The sequence below is a fragment of the Aquarana catesbeiana genome, linkage group LG07 (genome assembly GCF_042186555.1).
Source record: "Aquarana catesbeiana isolate 2022-GZ linkage group LG07, ASM4218655v1, whole genome shotgun sequence".
Taxonomy (NCBI): Eukaryota; Metazoa; Chordata; class Amphibia; order Anura; family Ranidae; genus Aquarana; species Aquarana catesbeiana.
Genome location: NC_133330.1, coordinates 2,755,529 through 2,778,460, shown reverse-complemented (window position 1 = coordinate 2,778,460; position 22,932 = coordinate 2,755,529). Strand labels below are relative to the sequence as shown.

Genomic DNA, 22,932 nt, shown 5'->3' with positions numbered 1-22,932 from the left:
TGTGTACAATATGGGGTGCTGTGTGTACAATATGGGGGGCTGTGTGTACAATATGGAGTGCTGTGTGTACAATATGGGGTGTTGTGTGTACAATATGGGGTGCTGTGTGTACAATATGGAGTGCTGTGTGTACAATATGGGGTGTTGTGTGTACAATATGGGGTGATGTGTGTACAATATGGGGTGATGTGTGTACAATATGGGGGGCTGTGTGTACAATATGGGGGGGGGGCTGTGTGTACAATATGGGGGGGGGGCTGTGTGTACAATATGGGGTGTTGTGTGTACAATAGGGGGGGCTGTGTGTACAATAGGGGGGGCTGTGTGTACAATATGGGGGGGGGCTGTGTGTACAATATGGGGGGGGGCTGTGTGTACAATATGAGGTGCTGTGTGTACAATATGGGGGGCTGTGTGTACAATATGGGGGGCTGTGTGTACAATAGGGGGGGCTGTGTGTACAATATGGGGTGTTGTGTGTACAATATGGGGGGCTGTGTGTACAATATGGGGGGCTGTGTGTACAATATGAGGTGCTGTGTGTACAATATGGGGAGCTGTGTGTACAATATGGGGGGCTGTGTGTACAATATGGGGTGTTGTGTGTACAATATGGGGGGCTGTGTGTACAATATGGGGGGCTGTGTGTACAATATGGGGGGGGGGGGGCTGTGTGTACAATATGAGGTGCTGTGTGTACAATATGGGGAGCTGTGTGTACAATATGGGGGGCTGTGTGTACAATATGGGGGGCTGTGTGTACAATATGAGGTGCTGTGTGTACAATATGGGGAGCTGTGTGTACAATATGGGGGGCTGTGTGTACAATATGGGGGGCTGTGTGTACAATATGGGGGGGGGGCTGTGTGTACAATATGAGGGGCTGTGTGTACAATATGAGGTGCTGTGTGTACAATATGGGGGGCTGTGTGTACAATATGGGGGGCTGTGTGTACAATATGGGGTGCTGTGTGTACAATATGGGGAGCTGTGTGTACAATATGGGGAGCTGTGTGTACAATATGGTGTGCTGTGTGTACAATATGGTGTGCTGTGTGTACAATATGGGGGGCTGTGTGTACAATATGGGGGGCTGTGTGTACAATATGGGGGGGGGGCTGTGTGTACAATATGGGGTGCTGTGTGTACAATATGGGGTGCTGTGTGTACAATATGGGGGGCTGTGTGTACAATATGGGGGGGGGGGGCTGTGTGTACAATATGGGGGGGGGGGGCTGTGTGTACAATATGGGGTGCTGTGTGTACAATATGGGGTGCTGTGTGTACAATATGGGGGGCTGTGTGTACAATATGGGGGGCTGTGTGTACAATATGGGGGGCCGTGTGTACAATATGGGGGGCCGTGTGTACAATATGAGGTGCTGTGTGTACAATATGGGGTGCTGTGTGTACATTAATGAGGAAAAAAATGAACTTCAATGATTTTAGCAAATGGCTGCAATATAACAGAGTGAAAAATTTAAGGGGGTCTGAATACTTTCCGTCCCCACTGTACATTGATGGATGTGGGTGTACAGTGCTGTGTACATTGATGGATGTGGGGGGTACAGTGCTGTGTACATTGGGGGATTTGGGAGTACAGTATGTACAGTGCTGTGTACATTGGGGGATTTGGGAGTACAGTATGTACAGTGCTGTGTACATTGGATGCGGGGTTACAGTGCTGTGTACATTGATGGGGATTGATGTGGGTGTACTGTATGTACAGTGCTGTGTACATTGATGGGTGTACAGTATATACAGTGCTGTGTTCATTGATGGGGATTGATGTGGGTATACAGTATGTACAGTGCTGTGTTCATTGGGGGATTTGGGTGTACAGTATATACGGTGCTGTGTACATTGGGTGTACAGTATATACGGTGCTGTGTACATTGATGGGTATACAGTATGTACAGTGCTGTGTACATTGGGGGATTTGGGTGTACAGTATATACAGTGCTGTGTACATTGGGGGATTTGGGTGTACAGTATGTACAGTGCTGTGTACATTGATGGGTGTACAGTATGTACAGTGCTGTGTACATTGATGGGTGTACAGTATGTACAGTGCTGTGTACATTGATGGGTGTACAGTATATACAGTGCTGTGTACATTGATGGGTGTACAGTATATACGGTGCTGCACACTATAAATATCTGTAATAGGATGTAACATTGATTAGAGGGATCCAATCCTCGCCTTGTTCCCTTTTATACACATTTTGGTTCTATTAATAGATTTCCTTTGATTTCTTTTGATGGTTTCCTCGCCAGGAGTGGATTTTACATCCCCGAGGACACAATGTTTTCATGCGCTGCGGCCCTCCATCTGTTATGAATGGACGGGGCTCGGGGTATGAAAGGCTCGCTGTTCTTCTTTCTTGCCACTGAACACAATAAAAGCGGATTGTAGGATCTGTTCGCTCGGCTTCCTGTGTGAGTCGGCCATTCAGGTGAATGAGTACAATGACCGGAGTGCGGCTGCCGCGTTCCGCTCCTCGTGTGGCCCCAGAAAACGATGAAATTCATGTCAGAAAAAACAATTCCTTCTTCTGTGTTCAGATTTCTTCTTCCTGTTTGTATCGTTCTTAATTCGGTTTTTCACTTTTTTGTCTTCATAGAATAACCGAGTCTGAAGGATTGGGACAGATTTCCAGGAAGACCGCGGTCCAGGTATGTCCTGTCCATGTAACATCTGGGGTGTTCCCGGTGATGGGGGGTAGGCTGAAATCTGGGGTGTCCCCCGATGATGGGGGGTAGGCTGAAATCTGGGGTGTCCCCGGTGATGGGGGGGTAGGCTGAAATCTGGGGTGTCCCTGGTAATGGGGGGGGTAGGCTGAAATCTGGGGTGTCCCTGGTAATGGGGGGGGGTAGGCTGAAATCTGGGGTGTCCCTGGTAATGGGGGGGGGTAGGCTGAAATCTGGGGTGTCCCCAGTGATGGGGGGGTAGGCTGAAATCTGGGGTGTCCCCAGATGATGGGAGGTAGGCTGAAATCTGGGGTGTCCCCGGTGATGGGGGGGTAGGCTGAAATCTGGGCTGTCCCGGTGATGGGGGGGTAGGCTGAAATCTGGGGTGTCCCCAGTGATGGGGGGGTAGGCTGAAATCTGGGGTGTCCCCAGATGATGGGGGGGTAGGCTGAAATCTGGGGTGTCCCCGGTGATGGGGGATAGGCTGAAATCTGGGGTGTCCCCGGTGATGGGGGGGTAGGCTGAAATCTGGGGTGTCCCCCGATGATGGGGGGGTAGGCTGAAATCTGGGCTGTCCCGGTGATGGGGGGGTAGGCTGAAATCTGGGGTGTCCCCAGTGATGGGGGGGTAGGCTGAAATCTGGGGTGTCCCCCGATGATGGGGGGGTAGGCTGAAATCTGGGCTGTCCCGGTGATGGGGGGGTAGGCTGAAATCTGGGGTGTCCCCCGATGATGGGGGGGTAGGCTGAAATCTGGGGTGTCCCCCGATGATGGGGGGGTAGGCTGAAATCTGGGGTGTCCCCCGATGATGGGGGGGTAGGCTGAAATCTGGGCTGTCCCGGTGATGGGGGGGTAGGCTGAAATCTGGGGTGTCCCCAGTGATGGGGGGGTAGGCTGAAATCTGGGGTGTCCCCCGATGATGGGGGGTAGGCTGAAATCTGGGGTGTCCCCGGTGATGGGGGATAGGCTGAAATCTGGGGTGTCCCCGGTGATGGGGGGGTAGGCTGAAATCTGGGGTGTCCCTGGTGATGGGGGGTAGGCTGAAATCTGGGGTGTCCCTGGTGATGGGGGGTAGGCTGAAATCTGGGGTGTCCCTGGTGATGGGGGGTAGGCTGAAATCTGGGGTATCCCCGGTGATGGGGGGTAGGCTGAAATCTGGGGTGTCCCCGGTGATGGGGGGTAGGCTGAAATCTGGGGTGTCCCCGGTGATGGGGGGGTAGGCTGAAATCTGGGGTGTCCCCGGTGATGGGGGGTAGGCTGAAATCTGGGGTGTCCCCGGTGATGGGGGGTAGGCTGAAATCTGGGGTGTCCCCCGATGATGGGGGTAGGCTGTAATCTGGGGTGTCCCCCGATGATGGGGGTAGGCTGTAATCTGGGGTGTCCCCCGATGATGGGGGTAGGCTGTAATCTGGGGTGTCCCCCGATGATGGGGGTAGGCTGTAATCTGGGGTGTCCCCCGATGATGGGGGTAGGCTGTAATCTGGGGTGTCCCCCGATGATGGGGGTAGGCTGTAATCTGGGGTGTCCCCCGATGATGGGGGTAGGCTGTAATCTGGGGTGTCCCCCGATGATGGGGGTAGGCTGAAATCTGGGGTGTCCCCGGTGATGGGGGGGTAGGCTAAAATCTGGGGTGTCCCCGGTGATGGGGGGGGGGGGTAGGCTGAAATCTGGGGCGTCCCTGGTGATGGGGGGGGGGGTAGGCTGAAATCTGGGCCGTCCCCGGTGATGGAGGTAGGAAGAAATCTGGGGTGTACCCAGTGATGGAGGGGGGGGTAGGCAGGCTCAAATCTGGGCCGTCCCCGGTGATGGAAGTAGACTGAAATCTGGAGTGTCCCCGGTGATGGGGGGGTAGGCTGAAATCTGCGATGTCCCCGGTGATTGGGGGGGTAGGCTGAAATCTGAGGTGTCCCCGGTGATGGGGGGTAGGCTGAAATCTGGGGTGTCCCCCGATGATGGGGGGGGTAGGCTGAAATCTGGGGTGTCCCCGGTGATGGGGGGGTAGGCTGAAATCTGGGGTGTCCCCGGTGATGGGGGGGGGGGGGGTAGGCTGAAATCTGGGGTGTCCCCGGTGATGGGGGGTAGGCTGAAATCTGGGGTGTCCCTGGTGATGGGGGGGGGGTAGGCTGAAATCTGGGGTGTCCCCGGTGATGGGGGGTAGGCTGAAATCTGGGGTGTCCCCGGTGATGGGGGGGGTAGGCTGAAATCTGGGATGTCCCCGGTGATGGGGGGGTAGGCTGAAATCTGGGGTGTCCCCGGTGATGGGGGGTAGGCTGAAATCTTGGGTGTCCCCCGATGATGGGGGTAGGATGGAATCTGGGGTGTCCCACGATGATGGGGGTAGGCTGAAATCTGGGGTGTCCCTGGTGATGGGGGGGTAGGCTGAAATCTGGGTTGTCCCTGGTGATGGGGGGGGGGGTAGGCTGAAATCTGGGGTGTCCCCGGTGATGGGGGGTAGGCTGAAATCTGGGGTGTCCCTGGGGGGGGGGGGGTAGGCTGAAATCTGGGGTGTCCCCGGTGATGGGGGGGGTAGGCTGAAATCTGGGGTGTCCCCGGTGATGGGGGGTAGGCTGAAATCTGCGGTGTCCCCGGTGATGGGGGGGGGGTAGGCTGAAATCTGGGGTGTCCCCCGATGATGGGGGGGTAGGCTGAAATCTGGGGTGTCCCCGGTGATGGGGGGGGGTAGGCTGAAATCTGGGGTGTCCCTGGTGATGGGGGGGTAGGCTGAAATCTGGGATGTCCCCGGTGATGGGGGGGTAGGCTGAAATCTGGGGTGTCCCCGGTGATGGGGGGGGTAGGCTGAAATCTGGGATGTCCCCGGTGATGGGGGGGTAGGCTGAAATCTGGGGTGTCCCCGGTGATGGGGGGTAGGCTGAAATCTGGGGTGTCCCCGGTGATGGGGGGTAGGCTGAAATCTGGGGTGTCCCCGGTGATGGGGGGTAGGCTGAAATCTGGGGTGTCCCTGGTGATGGGGGGTAGGCTGAAATCTGGGGTGTCCCCGGTGATGGGGGGTAGGCTGAAATCTGGGGTGTCCCCGGTGATGGGGGGTAGGCTGAAATCTGGGGTGTCCCTGGTGATGGGGGGGTAGGCTGAAATCTGGGGTGTCCCCGGTGATGGGGGGTAGGATGAAATCTGGGGTGTCCCTGATGATGGGGGGTAGGCTGAAATCTGGGGTGTCCCCCGATGATGGGGGGGGTAGGCTGAAATCTGGGGTGTCCCCGGTGATGGGGGGGTAGGCTGAAATCTGGGGCGTCCCCGGTGATGGGGGGGTAGGCTGAAATCTGGGGTGTCCCCGGTGATGGGGGGTAGGCTGAAATCTGGGGTGTCCCCGGTGATGGGGGGTAGGCTGAAATCTGGGGTGTCCCCGGTGATGGGGGGTAGGCTGAAATCTGGGGTGTCCCCGGTGATGGGGGGTAGGCTGAAATCTGGGGTGTCCCCCGATGATGGGGGGGGTAGGCTGAAATCTGGGGTGTCCCCCGATGATGGGGGGGGTAGGCTGAAATCTGGGGTGTCCCCCGATGATGGGGGGGGGTAGGCTGAAATCTGGGGTGTCCCCGGTGATGGGGGGGTAGGCTGAAATCTGGGGTGTCCCCGGTGATGGGGGGGTAGGCTGAAATCTGGGGTGTCCCCGGTGATGGGGGGGTAGGCTGAAATCTGGGGTGTCCCCGGTGATGGGGGGGTAGGCTGAAATCTGGGGTGTCCCCGGTGATGGGGGGGTAGGCTGAAATCTGGGGTGTCCCCGGTGATGGGGGGGGGGTAGGCTAAAATCTGGGGCGTCCCTGGTGATGGGGGGTAGGATGAAATCTGGGCTGTCCCGGTGATGGGGGGTAGGATGAAATCTGGGCTGTCCCGGTGATGGGGGGTAGGATGAAATCTGGGGTGTCCCCGGTGATGGGGGGTAGGATGAAATCTGGGGTGTCCCGGTGATGGGGGGGTAGGCTAAAATCTGGGGCGTCCCTGGTGATGGGGGGGGGGTAGGATGAAATCTGGGGTGTCCCCGGTGATGGCGGGGGTAGGCTGAAATCTGAGGTGTCCCCGGTGATGGGGGGTAGGCTGAAATCTGGGGTGTCCCCGGTGAAGGATAGGCTGGGGGCTCAGTTGTGTCACCGGCTTTAGAGAATAGGCCTCTCTTCCATTGAAAGGGGGTGAGGCTTTATGTTCTATGGGGGGGTTATAGACTGTATTATGCCCCCCGGTGTAGAGGTCGGGTTGCACGCTATGTCTTCCCCCTCATAAGATGTTGCTGATAAATGGCTGATAGGAATGATGATGGGGACAATGATGGTATGGTGGGGATGGGGATGATGATGATGATGGTGGGGATGATGATGATGATGATGATGGTGGGGTTGATGATGATGTTGATGGTGGGGATGATGTTGATGGTGGGGATGATGTTGATGATGGTGGGGATGATGATGATGATGTTGATGGTGGGGGATGATGTTGATGGTGGGGGATGATGTTGATGGTGGGGGATGATGTTGATGGTGGGGGATGATGTTGATGGTTGGGGATGATGTTGATGGTTGGGGATGATGATGATGATGATGATGGTGGGGATGCTGATGATGCTGATGGTGGGGATGCTGATGGTGGGGATGCTGATGGTGGGGATGCTGATGGTGGGGATGCTGGTGGTGGGGATGATGATGGTGGTGGGGATGATGATGATGGTGGTGGGGATGATGATGGTGGTGGGGATGATGATGGTGGTGGGGATGATGATGGTGGTGGGGGATGATGATGGTGGTGGGGGATGATGATGGTGGGGATGATGATGGGGGTGCGGATGCAGACTTGTGCCGGTCTCACCTTGGCCTTGCCGTTGCGGACAGCTTTGCTCTTCTTTCTCAGGATCGGTGAAGATGTCGGAGAAGATTTCCAGCTTCCTCCATGTCGGGGACATCGTCTCGCTGTATGCGGAGGGCTCAGTGAATGGATTCATCAGCACGTTGGGGTGAGACTCCGATTCCTGATTGGCTGTATATTAATGAAGGTTGTGAAGCCAAAACATTGTCCTCTTCATGTATTTCCTGCTTTAAGGTACAGATTGTATTTTTACCCCCCACATATACTCACCTGAGTGCTCCTCCAGCGTTGTGCCCCTCTGTAGCAGCTTTCCCCACTCATAGGCTTTGCGGAAGCAGGGAGCGCCATTGGTTCCCACTACTGTCTGTCAAATCCTGTGAGGAGGGGGTGGGCCCGAGCTGTGCGGTCTGTCTATGGGTGCAGGCAGCGCAGCTTGGGATTGAACCCACAGGTGTGCCATGATGGGAAGTGGGTTGCTATGGTTGCACACCGAGAGGAGGAGGAGCCTGGAGTGCCAGCGGGGGGACCCCAGAAAAAGGTTTGGGGCCACTCTGTGCATTTTCAAGTAAGCATAACCTTTTTTTTGTTTTGTTTTTTTTTGTTTTTTTTTGTTTTCTTTACAATGACTTTTAAACTCTATTGAACCTGATCAGTGAGACATTCATGGGAGGGACAACACTGACCAAAGTCTAATGATTGTGTCCTCCAGTCACCAGAGAAGACAACATATAATCACATTAAACTCCATATTTAAGGAACAGATTGATCCTCTCCAGCCTGTGATTGGGGCAGTAAAGGAGAAGTCGCTCCCTCCCCTCCAGACCTGCCGCACCTCCTGCCCCCTTCTCTGCTGTGAGGAGGGCAGCCACGGCGGGGGGGGAGGGGGGGAGACACCCAGGCTGTTAGGTGGTACGGCCGTGGCTCCAGACCACACTCTGCCATGTGGAGATGCCGGGCTTAGATACACCAATGAAGAAAGTTTGTTTTGCTCTCTTCTTATAACTTTCTTTCTCTCTGCAGTTTGGTGGACGATCGCTGTGTGGTGCAGCCGGAAGCCGGGGACCTCAACAACCCCCCCAAGAAGTTTCGAGGTGAGTCCGTCAGTTGTCGGAATCTTAGAACAATCGTCATCACTGCTGAGAATGTCCAGACAGTTTATGGACATTCATTTGTTGGCGATGTGGAAGGTTTTTGTTACATTGTTTCAGTCAGTATTATGTTATTTTATATCGAGTTCTAAGAAGACAATTAGATGTGTAAGAGGAATATTATTGGTTCTGTTCTGGATTTTATGCACTAATCACCAACACCGTACTGCTACCTCTGCACCCCGCTCTGCCCCTCTCCTGCCCGCCCCTCTCGTGCCTTCCACATAGCCCCGCCCCTCTCGTGCCTTCCACATAGCCCCGCCCCTCTCGTGCCTTCCACATAGCCCCGCCCCTCTCGTGCCTTCCACATAGCCCCGCCCCTCTCGTGCCTTCCACATAGCCCCGCCCCTCTCGTGCCTTCCACATAGCCCCGCCCCTGCTTGCCAATAAAATAAAAAACGCCAGTAGCTTTGCAGTGAGTTTTTCAAAGTATTTTTTAACATTTTTGCAATAGCGTTTTATAGGGTTTATTTGCGGGTGTTTTTTGGCGTTTTTAGCATTTTTGATCTATTAAAAAAAAAAAAAAAAAAAAAGTTAAACGCTGGTGAGCCGCTTTTTTAAACATTTTATTGGCGTTTATCAGCTTTTTTGGATGTTGGAGCGTTTTTACAGCTGAAAAGCCAAAAGAGGGGGGGGGGGGGAGTAAAGGCGGCCGCTGCAGCATTGGGAACAATGTTACATCTTCCAAAAGGTGAACTTATCCTTTACGGACTATAATATTTGTTTATATGGACTGACTGATTTTTAATCTTGGACAGGATATGACGTCCTACTGAACTTCGGTTTGGGATACTGAAACGCGTTGGCTGTTGTACCCAATATGTTTGGAATAAAATCTAATTTTGGACTCTAAATGTAAAAATCAAAGTGCCACACTGAAGTATTAGAGTCCAAAATGAGGTTTTATTCCAAACATATTGGGTACAACAGCCAACGCGTTTCAGTAGCCCAAACCCGATGCTGAACATTAAAGTTTATTATGATGACATATCCTATACAAGACTATAAATCCATCCATATAAACAGATCTTGTAGTTAAAGGAGAAGTTTAGCCAAAGCTACGTCAGCTGTACTTCTATGGATCACAGGGCTGCACTCATGTGACCTATTTTCAGCCAACAGCGAGCTGACATCACTCAGCCCATCCAGGTTCAGGAAAGTCAGAATTCACCCAGATGGCTGGACCAGCATCTCGATGTCACTGAGAGTCTGATCCTATCCCTCCGGCCACCTGCACAGCCAGGCACTCCAGTGAGCTCTGGAGGAGCAGAGAGGAGACTGACAGGCAGCAACTTTCTGCTCACTGAGAACTGAGCGATCAGTGGTCATGTGATCGCCAGTCTTTGGTCGATCAGTTCTTGGTGTAGGGACAGCTGGGATTGGTGCTGCAGCCATCTAGGTGAAAATAGTGGTTTGTGTTTCACTTTACTATACTTCTCTTTTAAGCCATGATGAAGTAGGTGTGTAGCCCCCCGAAATGTGTTGGCTGTTGTACACAACAGGTTAAGATTAAAACCTTAAACTCCGGGCAGTGGGGAGCTGGGGTAAGCCGAGCGGGCAGTGCGGCGCTGGGGGGAGCCGAGCGGGCAGTGGGGCACTGGGGGGAGCCGAGCGGGCAGTGCGGCGCTGGGGTAAGCCGAGCGGGCAGTGGGGCGCTGGGGCGAGCTGAGCAGGCAGGGGGGAGCCGGGGGCGAGCCGAGCGGGCAGGGGGGAGCCGGGGGCGAGCCGAGCGGGCAGGGGGGAGCCGGGGGCGAGCCGAGCGGGCAGGGGGGAGCCGGGGGCGAGCCGAGCGGGCAGGGGGGAGCCGGGGGCGAGCCGAGCGGGCAGGGGGGAGCCGGGGGCGAGCCGAGCGGGCAGGGGGGAGCCGGGGGCGAGCCGAGCGGGCAGCTGGGAGCGCTCGGGAAGTGAAGAATGATGGGGATTTGGCAGCTGTATCATTCAGGCATCATTCAGGATGTGGACGGAGCTCATACACAGAAATGACTGTGGGCTCAGACATGTAGAACTTCTAAAGTGGACCCGGCAGATTCGGAGTCATTTGTCACACTGGAGGCGCCGGTCTACCACGGGAGGTTTATTCCGGCTCTGACAGCCGCCGGTGGAGCCGGCTTGTCACTGTCAGCATGGAAGTGCCGGGTCTTCTCACCCAGGCTGTCGGGGCGAGAGGCGGCTGCACACATGAATGAACTTCAACACATCAGCCCCAGGAGACGGTTCGTTCAAGCGGTGGAATCGTGAGGTCCGGCCTCCTCCAGCTAAGATCCGCCTTTATTTCTTCTGGTGGAATATTCTGCAGATCCTCTTCACACTGAAGAAATTATATCAACTGTCACCTCTGCAGAGGACACCGCTCTGCTGCAAACTGACCGTCCCGGTGAAAGTGAATCTGTCCGGTCAACCGGCATCTCGGCACAACCGAGGATTTTGGTGCAGAAAGTTTTATTGTCTGTGGCTGTGAGGTTCTTAAATAGATGGTCTTTAATATTCTCTATGGCCTAATCATTGAGGTGTAATGACTTCTACACCAAAGAGTCTTGTATACAATGCTGGATCCAGGTGGCCTTCTAGAAAATCAGTTGTGTGGCTCTTGTAGTAGTTGTGGCTCTGCAAAGAATTCTACAGATTTTGCATTTTCTTAGTGGCTGGACTGCTGCATGGCCAACAGAGGCTGCGGCCAAGGAACCCAATCATCATCATCATCATCCTCATCATCCTCATCATCCTCATCATCCTCATCATCCTCATCATCATCATCATCATCATCCTCATCCTCATCCTCATCATCATCATCATCATCATCATCATCCTCATCCTCATCCCCCCCTCACCAGCCCTGTGATGAAGGATTATTCTGCATTGTCCTCTATTATTGGGTCCCCTTTACATCTTCCCATGCACTTCTCTAATGTGATACAATGTTACAAGTATCTTTCCTTGTCACTTATATCTGCTCCCTCCGTCTCCCCTTCACTTCTCTAATGTGATACAATCAGGGCCGGTGCTACAACTAGGCAGCCGCCTAGGGCACACTGCTGCCTAGGGCGCCCGGCCACTGGTGTTCCTACTCTCTTCTCTCTGCATCAAGCAACTAAGTCCCATCATTAGCAGGCAGCTGCTGCTCCATTCGCACATAGTGTCAGAGGTGCAGCGGAGGACTATCTGTGTCCCGACTCCCAAAGGAATAGAAGCAAGCAAACATTCATTGATGGGCGCTGGGGAGGCTGGGTGTGATGGGCGCTGGTGGAGGCTGGGTGTGATGGGCCGCTGGTGGAGGCTGGGTGTGATGGGCCGCTGGTGGAGGCTGGGTGTGATGGGCCGCTGGTGGAGGCTGGGTGTGATGGGCCGCTGGTGGAGGCTGGGTGTGATGGGCCGCTGGTGGAGGCTGGGTGTGATGGGCCGCTGGGGGAGGCTGGGTGTGATGGGCCGCTGGGGAGGCTGGGTGTGATGGGCCGCTGGTGGAGGCTGGGTGTGATGGGCCGCTGGTGGAGGCTGGGTGTGATGGGCCGCTGGGGGAGGCTGCGTGTGATGGGCCGCTGGTGGAGGCTGGGTGTGATGGGCCGCTGGTGGAGGCTGGGTGTGATGGGCCGCTGGTGGAGGCTGCGTGTGATGGGCCGCTGGTGGAGGCTGCGTGTGATGGGGGATTCATTAAAAAGGTGGGGTAAACATGGGCAGGGCAAAGGGGGTGGAGCCAGGGGGGGCAGCATAATGAAGTTTCGCCTACGGTGACAATCCTTGCACCAGCCCTGGACACATTGTTACCCTGGCGAGTATCTTTATCCCTTGTTCTGCTCCCCGCAGGCCCCGGCCCTCCTCCGCCCTCTCTCCTGGGCTCCCGCCAGTGTCTCTTGCTCCGGGTTCCTGGAGCCGTTTCTAGTAATGTAAGCACAATGCTCCGTCTTCTGGAACGGCCCGTCTGGTATTTTCCTGACTCTCCTTTTTTCCAAACGTCAGGTAGCTGGAATGATTCCACCAGGCGAGGGTCTGCAGGAAGATGGGGGGGCTGTGCTGGCAGAGACTGCTGATCACCCCCCCCCCCCCCCCCCCCCCCCCACGAGCCAGGCTGGTTTACATAGCTGGGTGTTCATCTGTATACACAAGTCATGCCTGTGTCAGCGGAGTCCTCTTCTCGCACGAGTGTCTCTCACCTCCTCGGAAAGTCCACTTCTGTGCGTCTCGGGCCGCTCAACGCAGATCTCTATCACCAGGACGCGTCAAAGTCAAAACTCCATCCAGATCTAGAGAGTCGAGTCCTCAATGACTTAATGTGAAAATAAAAAAGGAGCAAAGAGTCAAATATTCAGCAATCCAGGAGAGAAAAAAGTGAATAAAAATCAGTCATCTTTGTCGTGAAGCAACAGAACAAATCCATCTATGGGGGGGGAGGGGGTCAGTAATCATCTCCAAACCTGACCATTAGGCTGTATGGACAAAGTGTTCTACAACCATAGCCTGCGATTCTGTTATGTAACTTCATCCAAAAGCTGTATTGTATCTCATAAACCGACAATAAGATACGTTCAAGAGAAGAGCTAAAAAAGGGGAGGAGCATAGAGGAAAGGTAAGGACAAGGCAGCAGGAGAGCGCCTGGATGGGCGGGACGCTTCAAGTGGAGACCTCAAACCCGGGTCCAGGGGTCCCTCACCCGTTCATAGAGAGGAAGTGTTATTTAATTGGGTTGTCAGAGGCAACAAAATCTCACTGTTAATACATACGAGGTCTGTCTTTAGCTTTCTTGAACATTTTGGGTTATGGAAGACCGAGCGAGAATATGGCGGGATCAAGCTTAACTTTTAAGTCAACTTTTACATAGTGATACCAGAAAGTCCCAGTGGTCCATTGTCTGCCCAAATAATTCTTTCTCTTCTCTATTCATCCTCCCCTCTTCGCCTCTCTTCTCTCCTCTCCGTCTGGCCCTCCTCTCTTCTTCTCTGGTTGCCCTCTTCTTCTCTCGTCGCCTTCTTCTTCCTTCCTTCTCTCCATCTCCGTCTCCGTCTCCGTCTCCGTCTCCGTCTCCGTCTCCGTCTGCCCCAGGCATGGTAAAATATACTTACTGTTGCCTGACTCCCTTCCTCTGCAGGAAGTCTGTTTTGAACTTTCCTCAGGTTGGAGGTCATGTCTCCATGTTCTTCATCTTGCCTTCATACTGGAAGTCCTGAACCTATTTCACACCCTTTGTATAATGAGAGGTTTCAGCCATGTCCATCCTTTCCCTTCTTTCCTCCAGACTGTAAAGATCAAGTTCCTGCAGTCTCTCCTGATATGTTTTATCCCCCAGACCTTCAGAGAAGACCCCACAGATGAACATTGTCTGTGTTTTAAGTGGACCTAGCATCTGATCGTTTTTGCATCCCCTCTTGCTGAAGCACCCGGGGCAGATGCCTCTTCTGTCTCCCCCTGGCCCGGGCCCCGAGTATGGGAACCATTGATGGCCGAGGTGGTGATTGTGGGCTCAGCATGAAATTTGTGGCTTCTTCAAATGTATTTCAATGGAGGGACACATGTTTAGGTCTCCTGAATGTCCTTGGCTGCTTTCCCCAGTAAGGGGTTATTTCCGGGAGATGTTCCATTGAATTGCTCCGTCATATTCAATCAGAGATGACTTTTGTCAGATAAAGGGGTATTTTCCCTCCTCCCTTCACCGCCAGTTATTTTTGGCTGCGCAGTAATCTGTGTTCTGGGCTCCGGCCCTCTGGCTGTCATGTGAAGGGTTAACGCCGCTCACAGATTACTGCCGCCCACCCCCCCCCCCACCCCCCTCAGCTCACAATGCTGATTTTTGGCTTTTTTTTTTTTTCCATGTGTGAGCGATTGTATTAAGCTCAATTCTCTTAATTCCGCTGATGGTCCTGATCGACCTTCTCTGGGTGCTTCCTCAGTTCTCTGGGTGCTTCCTCAGTTCTCTGGGTGCTTCCTCAGTTCTCTGGGTGCTTCCTCAGTTCTCTGGGCGCCCCCGTTCTCTGGGCGCCCCCGTTCTCTGGGCGCCCCCGTTCTCTGGGCGCCCCCGTTCTCTGGGCGCCCCCGTTCTCTGGGCGCCCCCGTTCTCTGGGCGCCCCCGTTCTCTCTGTTCTCTCTGTTCTCTGGGCTCCCCGTTCTCTCTGTTCTCTGGGCGCCCCGTTCTCTCTGTTCTCTGGGCTCCCCGTTCTCCCTGTTCTCTGGGCTCCCCGTTCTCCCTGTTCTCTGGGCGCCCCCTTTCTCCCTGTTCTCTGGCGCCCCCGTTCTCCCTGTTCTCTGGGCGCCCCCGTTCTCCCTGTTCTCTGGGCGCCCCCGTTCTCTCTGTTCACTGGGCGCCCCCGTTCTCTCTGTTCTCTGGGCGCCCCCGTTCTCTCTGTTCTCTGGCGCCCCCGTTCTCTCTGTTCTCTGGGCGCCCCCGTTCTCTCTGTTCTCTGGCGCCCCCGTTCTCTCTGTTCTCTGGGCGCCCCCGTTCTCTCTGTTCTCTGGGCGCCCCCGTTCTCTCTGTTCTCTGGGCGCCCCCGTTCTCTCTGTTCTCTGGCGCCCCGTTCTCTCTGTTCTCTGGGCGCCCCCGTTCTCTGGGCGCCCCCGTTCTCTCTGTTCTCTGGGCGCCCCCGTTCTCTCTGTTCTCTGGGCTCCCCCGTTCTCTCTGTTCTCTGGGCTCCCCCGTTCTCTCTGTTCTCTGGGCTCCCCCGTTCTCTCTGTTCTCTGGGCTCCCCCGTTCTCTCTGTTCTCTGGGCTCCCCCGTTCTCTCTGTTCTCTGGGCTCCCCCGTTCTCTCTGTTCTCTGGGCTCCCCGTTCTCTCTGTTCTCTGGGCTCCCCCGTTCTCTCTGTTCTCTGGGCTCCCCCGTTCTCTCTGTTCTCTGGGCTCCCCCGTTCTCTCTGTTCTCTGGGCTCCCCGTTCTCTCTGTTCTCTGGGCGCCTCTGTTCTCTGGGCGCCCCCGTTCTCTCTGTTCTCTGGGCTCCCCAGTTCTCTCTGTTCTCTGGGCGCCTCTGTTCTCTGGGCGCCCCCCGTTCTCTCTGTTCTCTGGGCGCCCCCGTTCTCTCTGTTCTCTGGGCTCCCCCGTTCTCTCTGGGCGCCCCCGTGTTCTCTGGGCGCCCCCGTTCTCTCTGGGCTCCCCCGTGTTCTCTGGGCGCCCCCCGTGTTCTCTGGGCGCCCCCGTGTTCTCTGGGCGCCCCCCGTGTTCTCTGGGCGCCCCCCCGTGTTCTCTGGGCGCCCCCGTGTTCTCTGGGCGCCCCCGTGTTCTCTGGGCGCCCCCGTTCTCTCTGTTCTCTGGGCGCCCCCGTTCTCTCTGTTCTCTGGGCGCCCCCGTTCTCTCTGTTCTCTGGGCGCCCCCGTTCTCTCTGTTCTCTGGGCGTCCCCGTCTCTCTGGGCGTCCCCGTTCTCTCTGGGCGTCCCGTTCTCTCTGGGCGCCCCCGTTCTCTCTGGGCGCCCCCGTTCTCTCTGGGCGCCCCCGTTCTCTCTGGGCGCCCCCGTCCTCTCTGGGCGCCCCCGCCTCTCTGGGCGCCCCCGTTCTCTCTGTTCTCTGGGCGCCCCCGTTCTCTCTGGGCGCCCCGTTCTCTCTGTTCTCTGGGCGCCCCCGTTCTCTCTGGGCGCCCCCGTTCTCTCTGGGCGCCCCCGTTCTCTCTGGGCGCCCCCGTTCTCTCTGTTCTCTGGGCGCCCCCGTTCTCTCTGTTCTCTGGGCGCCCCCGTCCTCTCTGGGCGCCCCCGTTCTCTCTGCTCTCTGGGCGCCCCCGTTCTCTCTGTTCTCTGGGTGCCTATGGGGAAATGTTGGTCGGAGTCGGATAAATGAGCTGCTACAACACTGTAACAGTTTTGAAACCCTTTTGCTGCCATTTAAAGTGACCCTTCCACTTCCATTCCAATTATAGACAACTTCCTGGCAAGTCTCCACATTTTATCGGTAAAAGTCGCCCCTGAGCTCCAGTTGGTGACTTTGCCTCTGTTGAGATGTCATCAGACGTCGTTATTCTGATACAAAGTTTCCAATTCTTGTATATTAATAGATCTATTTTGTGAATTCCTCCCCCGCAATACCAGCAAAAAGGGTTCCCGGGTGTAAATTTTGGATGAAATGAAATCCTAACCAGCTGGGCTCTGTTCCCTGTAGAGGCCATGTACAGAGCCGTGTACACCCCCCATGGTGGAGGAGATGGCAATAAAAAAAAAAATGTCAAAATATAGCGGAGAAGAAGTAAGGGACCCCATCTAATCTCGGTTACTATGGAATCCCCTTCTTATGGGGGTGGGATCCCACAAGGAAGGCGTGAGCGCGGTCTCCCCTGGTATAGACATTGTGCAGCAAAAGCCTCAGTCCTGGTTCCAACATTCCCAGCTTGTCTCTGTGCTTCTCTATGCAATGCAGGCAGATCATGGCTGGTGGGAGGAGCCGGCGGGGCTGTACATAACTTCCTGAAAACATCACAACACCCTGCCTCAGTCTTGATGCAAGCAGTGGGAGGAGTCATGCAAATATCAAAATGCTTTGATGGGTGGGTGTCAGTCTGGGGAGGTGGGCGTTCCTAGGCAGGCTGTATTTGCATAGGTAACACCCACATGTGATGCTGAACCTCCATGATTGAAAGAGCTGGAATCCAATGAAGGAAAGGGGTGGGGCCAGAGGCAGGCTATGGGGTGAACCAATGATGCTGGACGTCCTTCAGCCAAGAAATGGGGCGGGGGCTCTATCTGACTTGTTGCAGCTCACAGTGTGCGGTGAAATCAGAGGAAGGGGAGGATATAAGACTGAAGGGGGGTCAGGGGGGATATAAGACCGAAAGGGGGGTCAGGGGGGATATAAGACTGAAGAAGGGGGGGGGCAGGGAGGATATAAGGTGAAAGGGGGCGCAGGAGAGGATATAAGACTGAAGGGGGGGGCAGGGAAGATATAAGACTGAAGGGGGGGGGGCAGGGGAAGATATAAGACTGAAGGGGGGGGGCAGGGGAAGATATAAGACTGAAGGGGGGGGGGCAGGGGAAGATATAAGACTGAAGGGGGGGGCAGGGGAGGATGTAAGACTGAAGGGGGGGGGCAGGGGAGGATATAAAACTGAAGGGGGGGGGGGCAGGGGAAGATATAAGACTGAAAGGGGGGGGGCAGGGGAAGATATAAGACTGAAGGGGGGGCAGGGGAAGATATAAGACTGACGGGGGGGGCAGGGGAGGATATAAGACTGAAGGGGGGGGGGGCAGGGGAGGATATAAGACTGAAGGGGGGGGGCAGGGGAGGATATAAGACTGAAGGGGGGGGGCAGGGAAGATATAAGACTGAAGGGGGGGGGGCAGGGGAAGATATAAGACTGAAGGGGGGGGGGCAGGGGAGGATATAAGACTGAAGGGGGGGGCAGGGGAGGATATAAGACTGACGGGGGGGGGGTGGGGCAGGGGAAGATATAAGACTGAAGGGGGGGGGGCAGGGGAAGATATAAGACTGAAGGGGGGGGCAGGGGAGGATATAAGACTGAAGGGGGGTCAGGGGGGATATAAGACCGAAAGGGGGGTCAGGGGGGATATAAGACTGAAGAAGGGGGGGGGCATGGAGGGATATAAGACTGAAAGAGGGGGGCAGGGAGGATATAAGTGAAAGGGGGCGCAGGAGAGGATATAAGACTGAAGGGGGGGGCAGGGGAAGATATAAGACTGAAGGGGGGGCGCAGGAGAGGATATAAGACTGAAGGGGGGGCAGGGGAAGATATAAGACTGAAGGGGGGGGGCAGGGGAAGATATAAGACTGAAGGGGGGGCAGGGGAGGATATAAGACTGAAGGGGGGGCAGGGGAGGATATAAGACTGAAGGGGGGGGCAGGGGAGGATATAAGACTGAAGGGGGGGGGGGCAGGGGAAGATATAAGACTGAAGGGGGGGGGCAGGGGAAGATATAAGACTGAAGGGGGGGGGCAGGGAGGATATAAGACTGAAGGGGGGGGCAGGGGAAGATATAAGACTGAAGGGGGGGCAGGGAGGATATAAGACTGAAGGGGGGGCAGGGGAAGATATAAGACTGAAGGGGGGGGCAGGGGGAGGATATAAGACTGAAGGGGGGGGGCAGGGGAGGATATAAGACTGAAGGGGGGGCAGGGGAGGATATAAGACTGAAGGAGGGGGGGCAGGGGAGGATATAAGACTGAAGGAGGGGGGGCAGGGGAGGATATAAGACTGAAGGAGGGGGGGCAGGGGAGGAGGGGCAGGGGAGGATATAAGACTGAAGGGGGGGGGGGGCAGGGGAGGATTGCAGTGTGCAGTTTACACAACCTGTCTCTTTGGCCTAAGCAGCCGGAGTGCTGCATTATTATTCTTTTATTTTCTGTTCCTTTTGGGCATCTCAAGGTTTTCTTTTCAGTTTTGGGACTGCATTGTGCTGTTATACAGCTTAGCAATGATTTGTCTTGCCTCGAATTGCAGAGTCAGCGTATTGTTAGACCCCCCCCCCCCCCCCTTTCAGAAAAACCTCAACATCCCACATTAGGAGAAAAATTGCCATAAACTCTCCTCTCCCGCGGCTTCCTTCTGCAGCTCATAGGTGGTGGTGGTGATGATGATGATGTCTTGGCCTTCCGGCAAGATCCTGGGAAAGCCAACGTTCCCAATGCCGCCCCTACACCGCGCTCTGCATGTGACACCAGCTTTTAAAAAGTCTGATTGGTTCATATTTATGTATTGGGTTCTGGAAACTGCCAATGAAAACTCTTCTATTCCCACCAGGCAGGTCAGCGAGGTGCCACCTTCAGAATCCCCTCCATCCTTTATGTAGAATATACAGATTGTGTTTTTTAAAACGTATTTTTCGTTTTTCAGTAGGAAAAGGTACAAATCGTACAAATTATTAAGGGCAAAAGGGATGTAGAGCAGCAGGGGAATGACCTGGAGAAGAAGGTGATGGCCCCCAGTAGGGGAATGACCTGGAGAAGAAGGTGATGGTCCCCAGTAGGGGAATGACCTGGAGAAGGCGGCGAAGGCCCCTCAGTAGGGGAATGACCTGGAGAGGCGGCGATGGTGCCCAGTAGGGGAATGACCTGGAGAAGAAGGCGATGGTGCCCAGTAGAGGAATGACCTGGAGAAGAAGGCGATGGTGCCAGTAGGGGAATGACCTGGAGAAGGCGGCGAAGGCCCCCCAGTAGGGGAATGACCTGGAGAAGGCGGTGAAGGCCCCCCAGTAGAGGAATGACCTGGAGAAGAAGGCGATTGTGCTTAGTAGGGGAATGACCTGGAGAAGAAGGCGATGGTGCCCAGTAGGGGAATGACCTGGAGAAGAAGGCGATGGTGCCCAGTAGGGGAATGACCTGGAGAAGAAGGCGATGGTGCCCAGTAGGGGAATGACCTGGGAAAAAGGCGATGGTGCCCAGTAGGGTGAATGACCTGGAGAAGAAGGCGATGGTGCCCAGTAGGGGAATGACCTGGAGAAGAAGGCGATGGTGCCCAGTAGGGGAATGACCTGGGGAAGAAGGCGATGGTGCCCAGTAGGGGAATGACCTGGGGAAAAAGGTGATGGTGCCCAGTAGGGGAATGACCTGGAGAAGAAGGCGATGGTGCCCAGTAGAGGAATGACCTGGAGAAGAAGGCGATGTGCCCAGTAAGGAATGACCTGGAGAAGAAGCGATGGTGCCCAGTAGGGGAATGACCTGGGGAAGAAGGCGATGGTGCCCAGTAGGGGAATGACCTGGGAAGAAGGCGATGGTGCCCTGTAGGGAATGACCTGGGGAAGAAGGCGATGGTGCCCAGTAGGGGAATGACCTGGGGAAGAAGGCGATGGTGCCCTGTAGGGGAATGACCTGGGGAAAAAGGTGATGGTGCCCAGTAGGGGAATGGCCTGGGGAAGAAGGCGATGGTGCCCAGTAGGGTAATGGCCTTGGGAAGAAGGCGATGGTGCCCAGTAGGGAATGACCTGGGAAGAAGGCGATGGTGCCCAGTAGGGGAATGACCTGGGGAAGAAGGCGATGGTGCCCAGTAGGGGAATGACCTGGGGAAGAAGGCGATGGTGCCCAGTAGGGGAATGACCTGGGGAAGAAGGCGATGGTGCCCAGTAGGGGAATGACCTGGGGAAGAAGGCGATGGTGCCCAGTAGGGGAATGACCTGGGGAAGAAGGCGATGGTGCTCAGTAAGGAATGGCCTGGGGAGAAGGTGAGTGGCCCCCAGTAGGGGAATGGCCTGGGAAGAAGGCGATGCTGCCCAGTGAAGGGAATATCTGGTTCTGCGAGGACAGATTGGAAAAGTTTGATCAAAAATCTGATTTGCTTATAAGCTGAATAAATATTGGCAGAGGAAAGAGGTTACTATAACCACCATGGAGTTCGGGGACTGCACACCTGCTGACGCCTGTTTGTGTTATCTGTATTATGGGAAATGCAGCAGGGCGGAACACTCCAAAGTGCTGGGAGCGGCCAGAAATTACAGCGATCTCCTCCAGAGGAAGCACCTATCCTGATCATAGATGTAAGCCCCATCACTAAACTCTCATGTAATAATGGGGGAGATTTACTAAAATTGGATCTGGTGCAGCTCTGCATAGAAACCAATTGGCTTCCTTCTTTTTTTTGTCAAAGCTTTTGAACAAGCTGAAGTTATAATCTGGTTACCATGCACAGCTGCACCAGATTCTGAGTGCTCCACTTAGTAAATCTCCCCCAATGTCTTTTTAAGAAACTGGTAACCAATCTTCACCCTTCCCTTCCTTCCCCTTTATTTCTCTCTTTTTCCTTTCTTGCTCCTTTTTTTTTTTTTTTTTTTTCCTTCCTTTCTTTCTTTTTCCTTTCTTTCTTTTTCTTTTCTTTCTTTCTTTCTTTCTTTCTTTTTCCCTTTTCTCTCTTTTCTCTTTTTTTTTTTCCCTTTTCTCTCTTTTCTCTTTTTTTTCCTTTCTTTCTCCCTTTTTCCTTAATTTCTTCCTCCTTTGTAATCCTGCCATCATGGAGGTCCTTGTTCAGGCACTTCCTGTTATGAAGTGACAACTGTCTCCCAAGTGTGCTCCTGTGTTGTCACCCTCTCATACAGGCGGTCATACTACCGCCTACCATCAGGAAACCCACCCTGAGAAATGCCGGCTCTGGAGTCGATGTAGACAGGAAGTGGCTGCTGGAGATCAGCGATACAAAGAAGGGAGAAAACTTTGTTTTATGAAAAGGAAACTGATCTGGTACTTCAGCCAACTATTATACAGTGATGAATGTGACTTCCATCAGACATTCATTGGTGGTGAATCATTTGCAGTAATTTAAAACAAATGGAAGATTCCCTGCAGGAAATGTGTTGTGAAAGTCATTTTATCTCTCTATCTCTCTATCTTCAGGGTTTTAAATATCACATTTGGAAAATCAAGCATTTTTAAACTTTTTTTGATGGCTGCAGTATTTGTCACTAAAGATTTTTTCTGAAGGGAGAAGTATTTCCATGCCGCCCCGGTATGTGGTCCCTCATGTCCTCCCTCCTCTATCACATCTGCCTCCTCTGTAGCTTTGTATAACCCGGTGTGTGTCTTCCTTCATCTCCTCCTGCATCCTCTCCATAGCCAGCATACTGCGCTCCCCCTCCTCCATCCTGAGTGCACTGCGCTGCCCTTATTTGGTAAGTTAGCTGCCTGTATCCCGGAGCTGCCTTCTCCGTTCCCAGACGGCAGGCTCTCTCCAGATTCCCATGCAGGAGCAACCCTGCAAGACAGTGGCTTAACCCCTTCACATCCGTTGGGGGGGGGTCACGCTCTTCCGGCAGATTCTTTTCATTATGCCCATCAAACAATAAAGAGGAACCAAAAGTCTCAGCATGGCCCTTGCTGGATCTTTGTTTTAGTTGCTAGTAAACTAGACCTGAATTTCCCCCAGAGATCCTCCCGGGAGATGTGCACACAGCAGGCTTGTACCCCCTTGTTGGCTGAGCACCCGAGACCTTGTAGGTCAGCATCTCTTTGTCGGATAGAAGGGATGCCAATATGGGACACATTTAAGTAGTGGCTCCATCCAAACTTCCTACCTGTAGAAGATGATACAGGGGGAGGGAGCAGTGAGCTACAAATCCCATCGTCCCTCCCCAGCTGGTAGTCTCATGAGACTTGGAATTTCACAACACTTGGATTCCGAGGTTTCTTCCCCCTGCTAATATACTATATGTATGTGTGTGTGTATATATATATATATATATATATATATCTATATCTATATATGTGTATATATATCTATATATCTCTCGCTATATATATATATATATATATATATATATATATATATATATATATATATATTATATATATATATAATTTTGGAGAACAGGGATTTATTAGAATATTTGGAGCGAAGATTAAAATTAATTTTTTTAATTTTTGTTTTCTTGCATATACCTGAATCCGGGTTGG

General features: G+C 54.1%; 1 protein-coding gene across 1 annotated transcript in view; it reads left to right on the top strand.

Moving 5' to 3' along the window:
• Window positions 1-2,434: 2,434 nt before the first annotated feature.
• The window catches only part of LOC141102426 (inositol 1,4,5-trisphosphate-gated calcium channel ITPR1-like), a gene marked incomplete in the record, with an annotated part of 74,298 nt that continues 53,800 nt past the window's right edge, over window positions 2,435-22,932 (top strand). Inside the window, 4 exon segments of the mRNA XM_073591380.1 lie at window positions 2,435-2,456; window positions 2,625-2,676; window positions 7,545-7,647; window positions 8,520-8,590. Coding sequence (XP_073447481.1) covers window positions 7,556-7,647; window positions 8,520-8,590 — 163 coding nt within the window.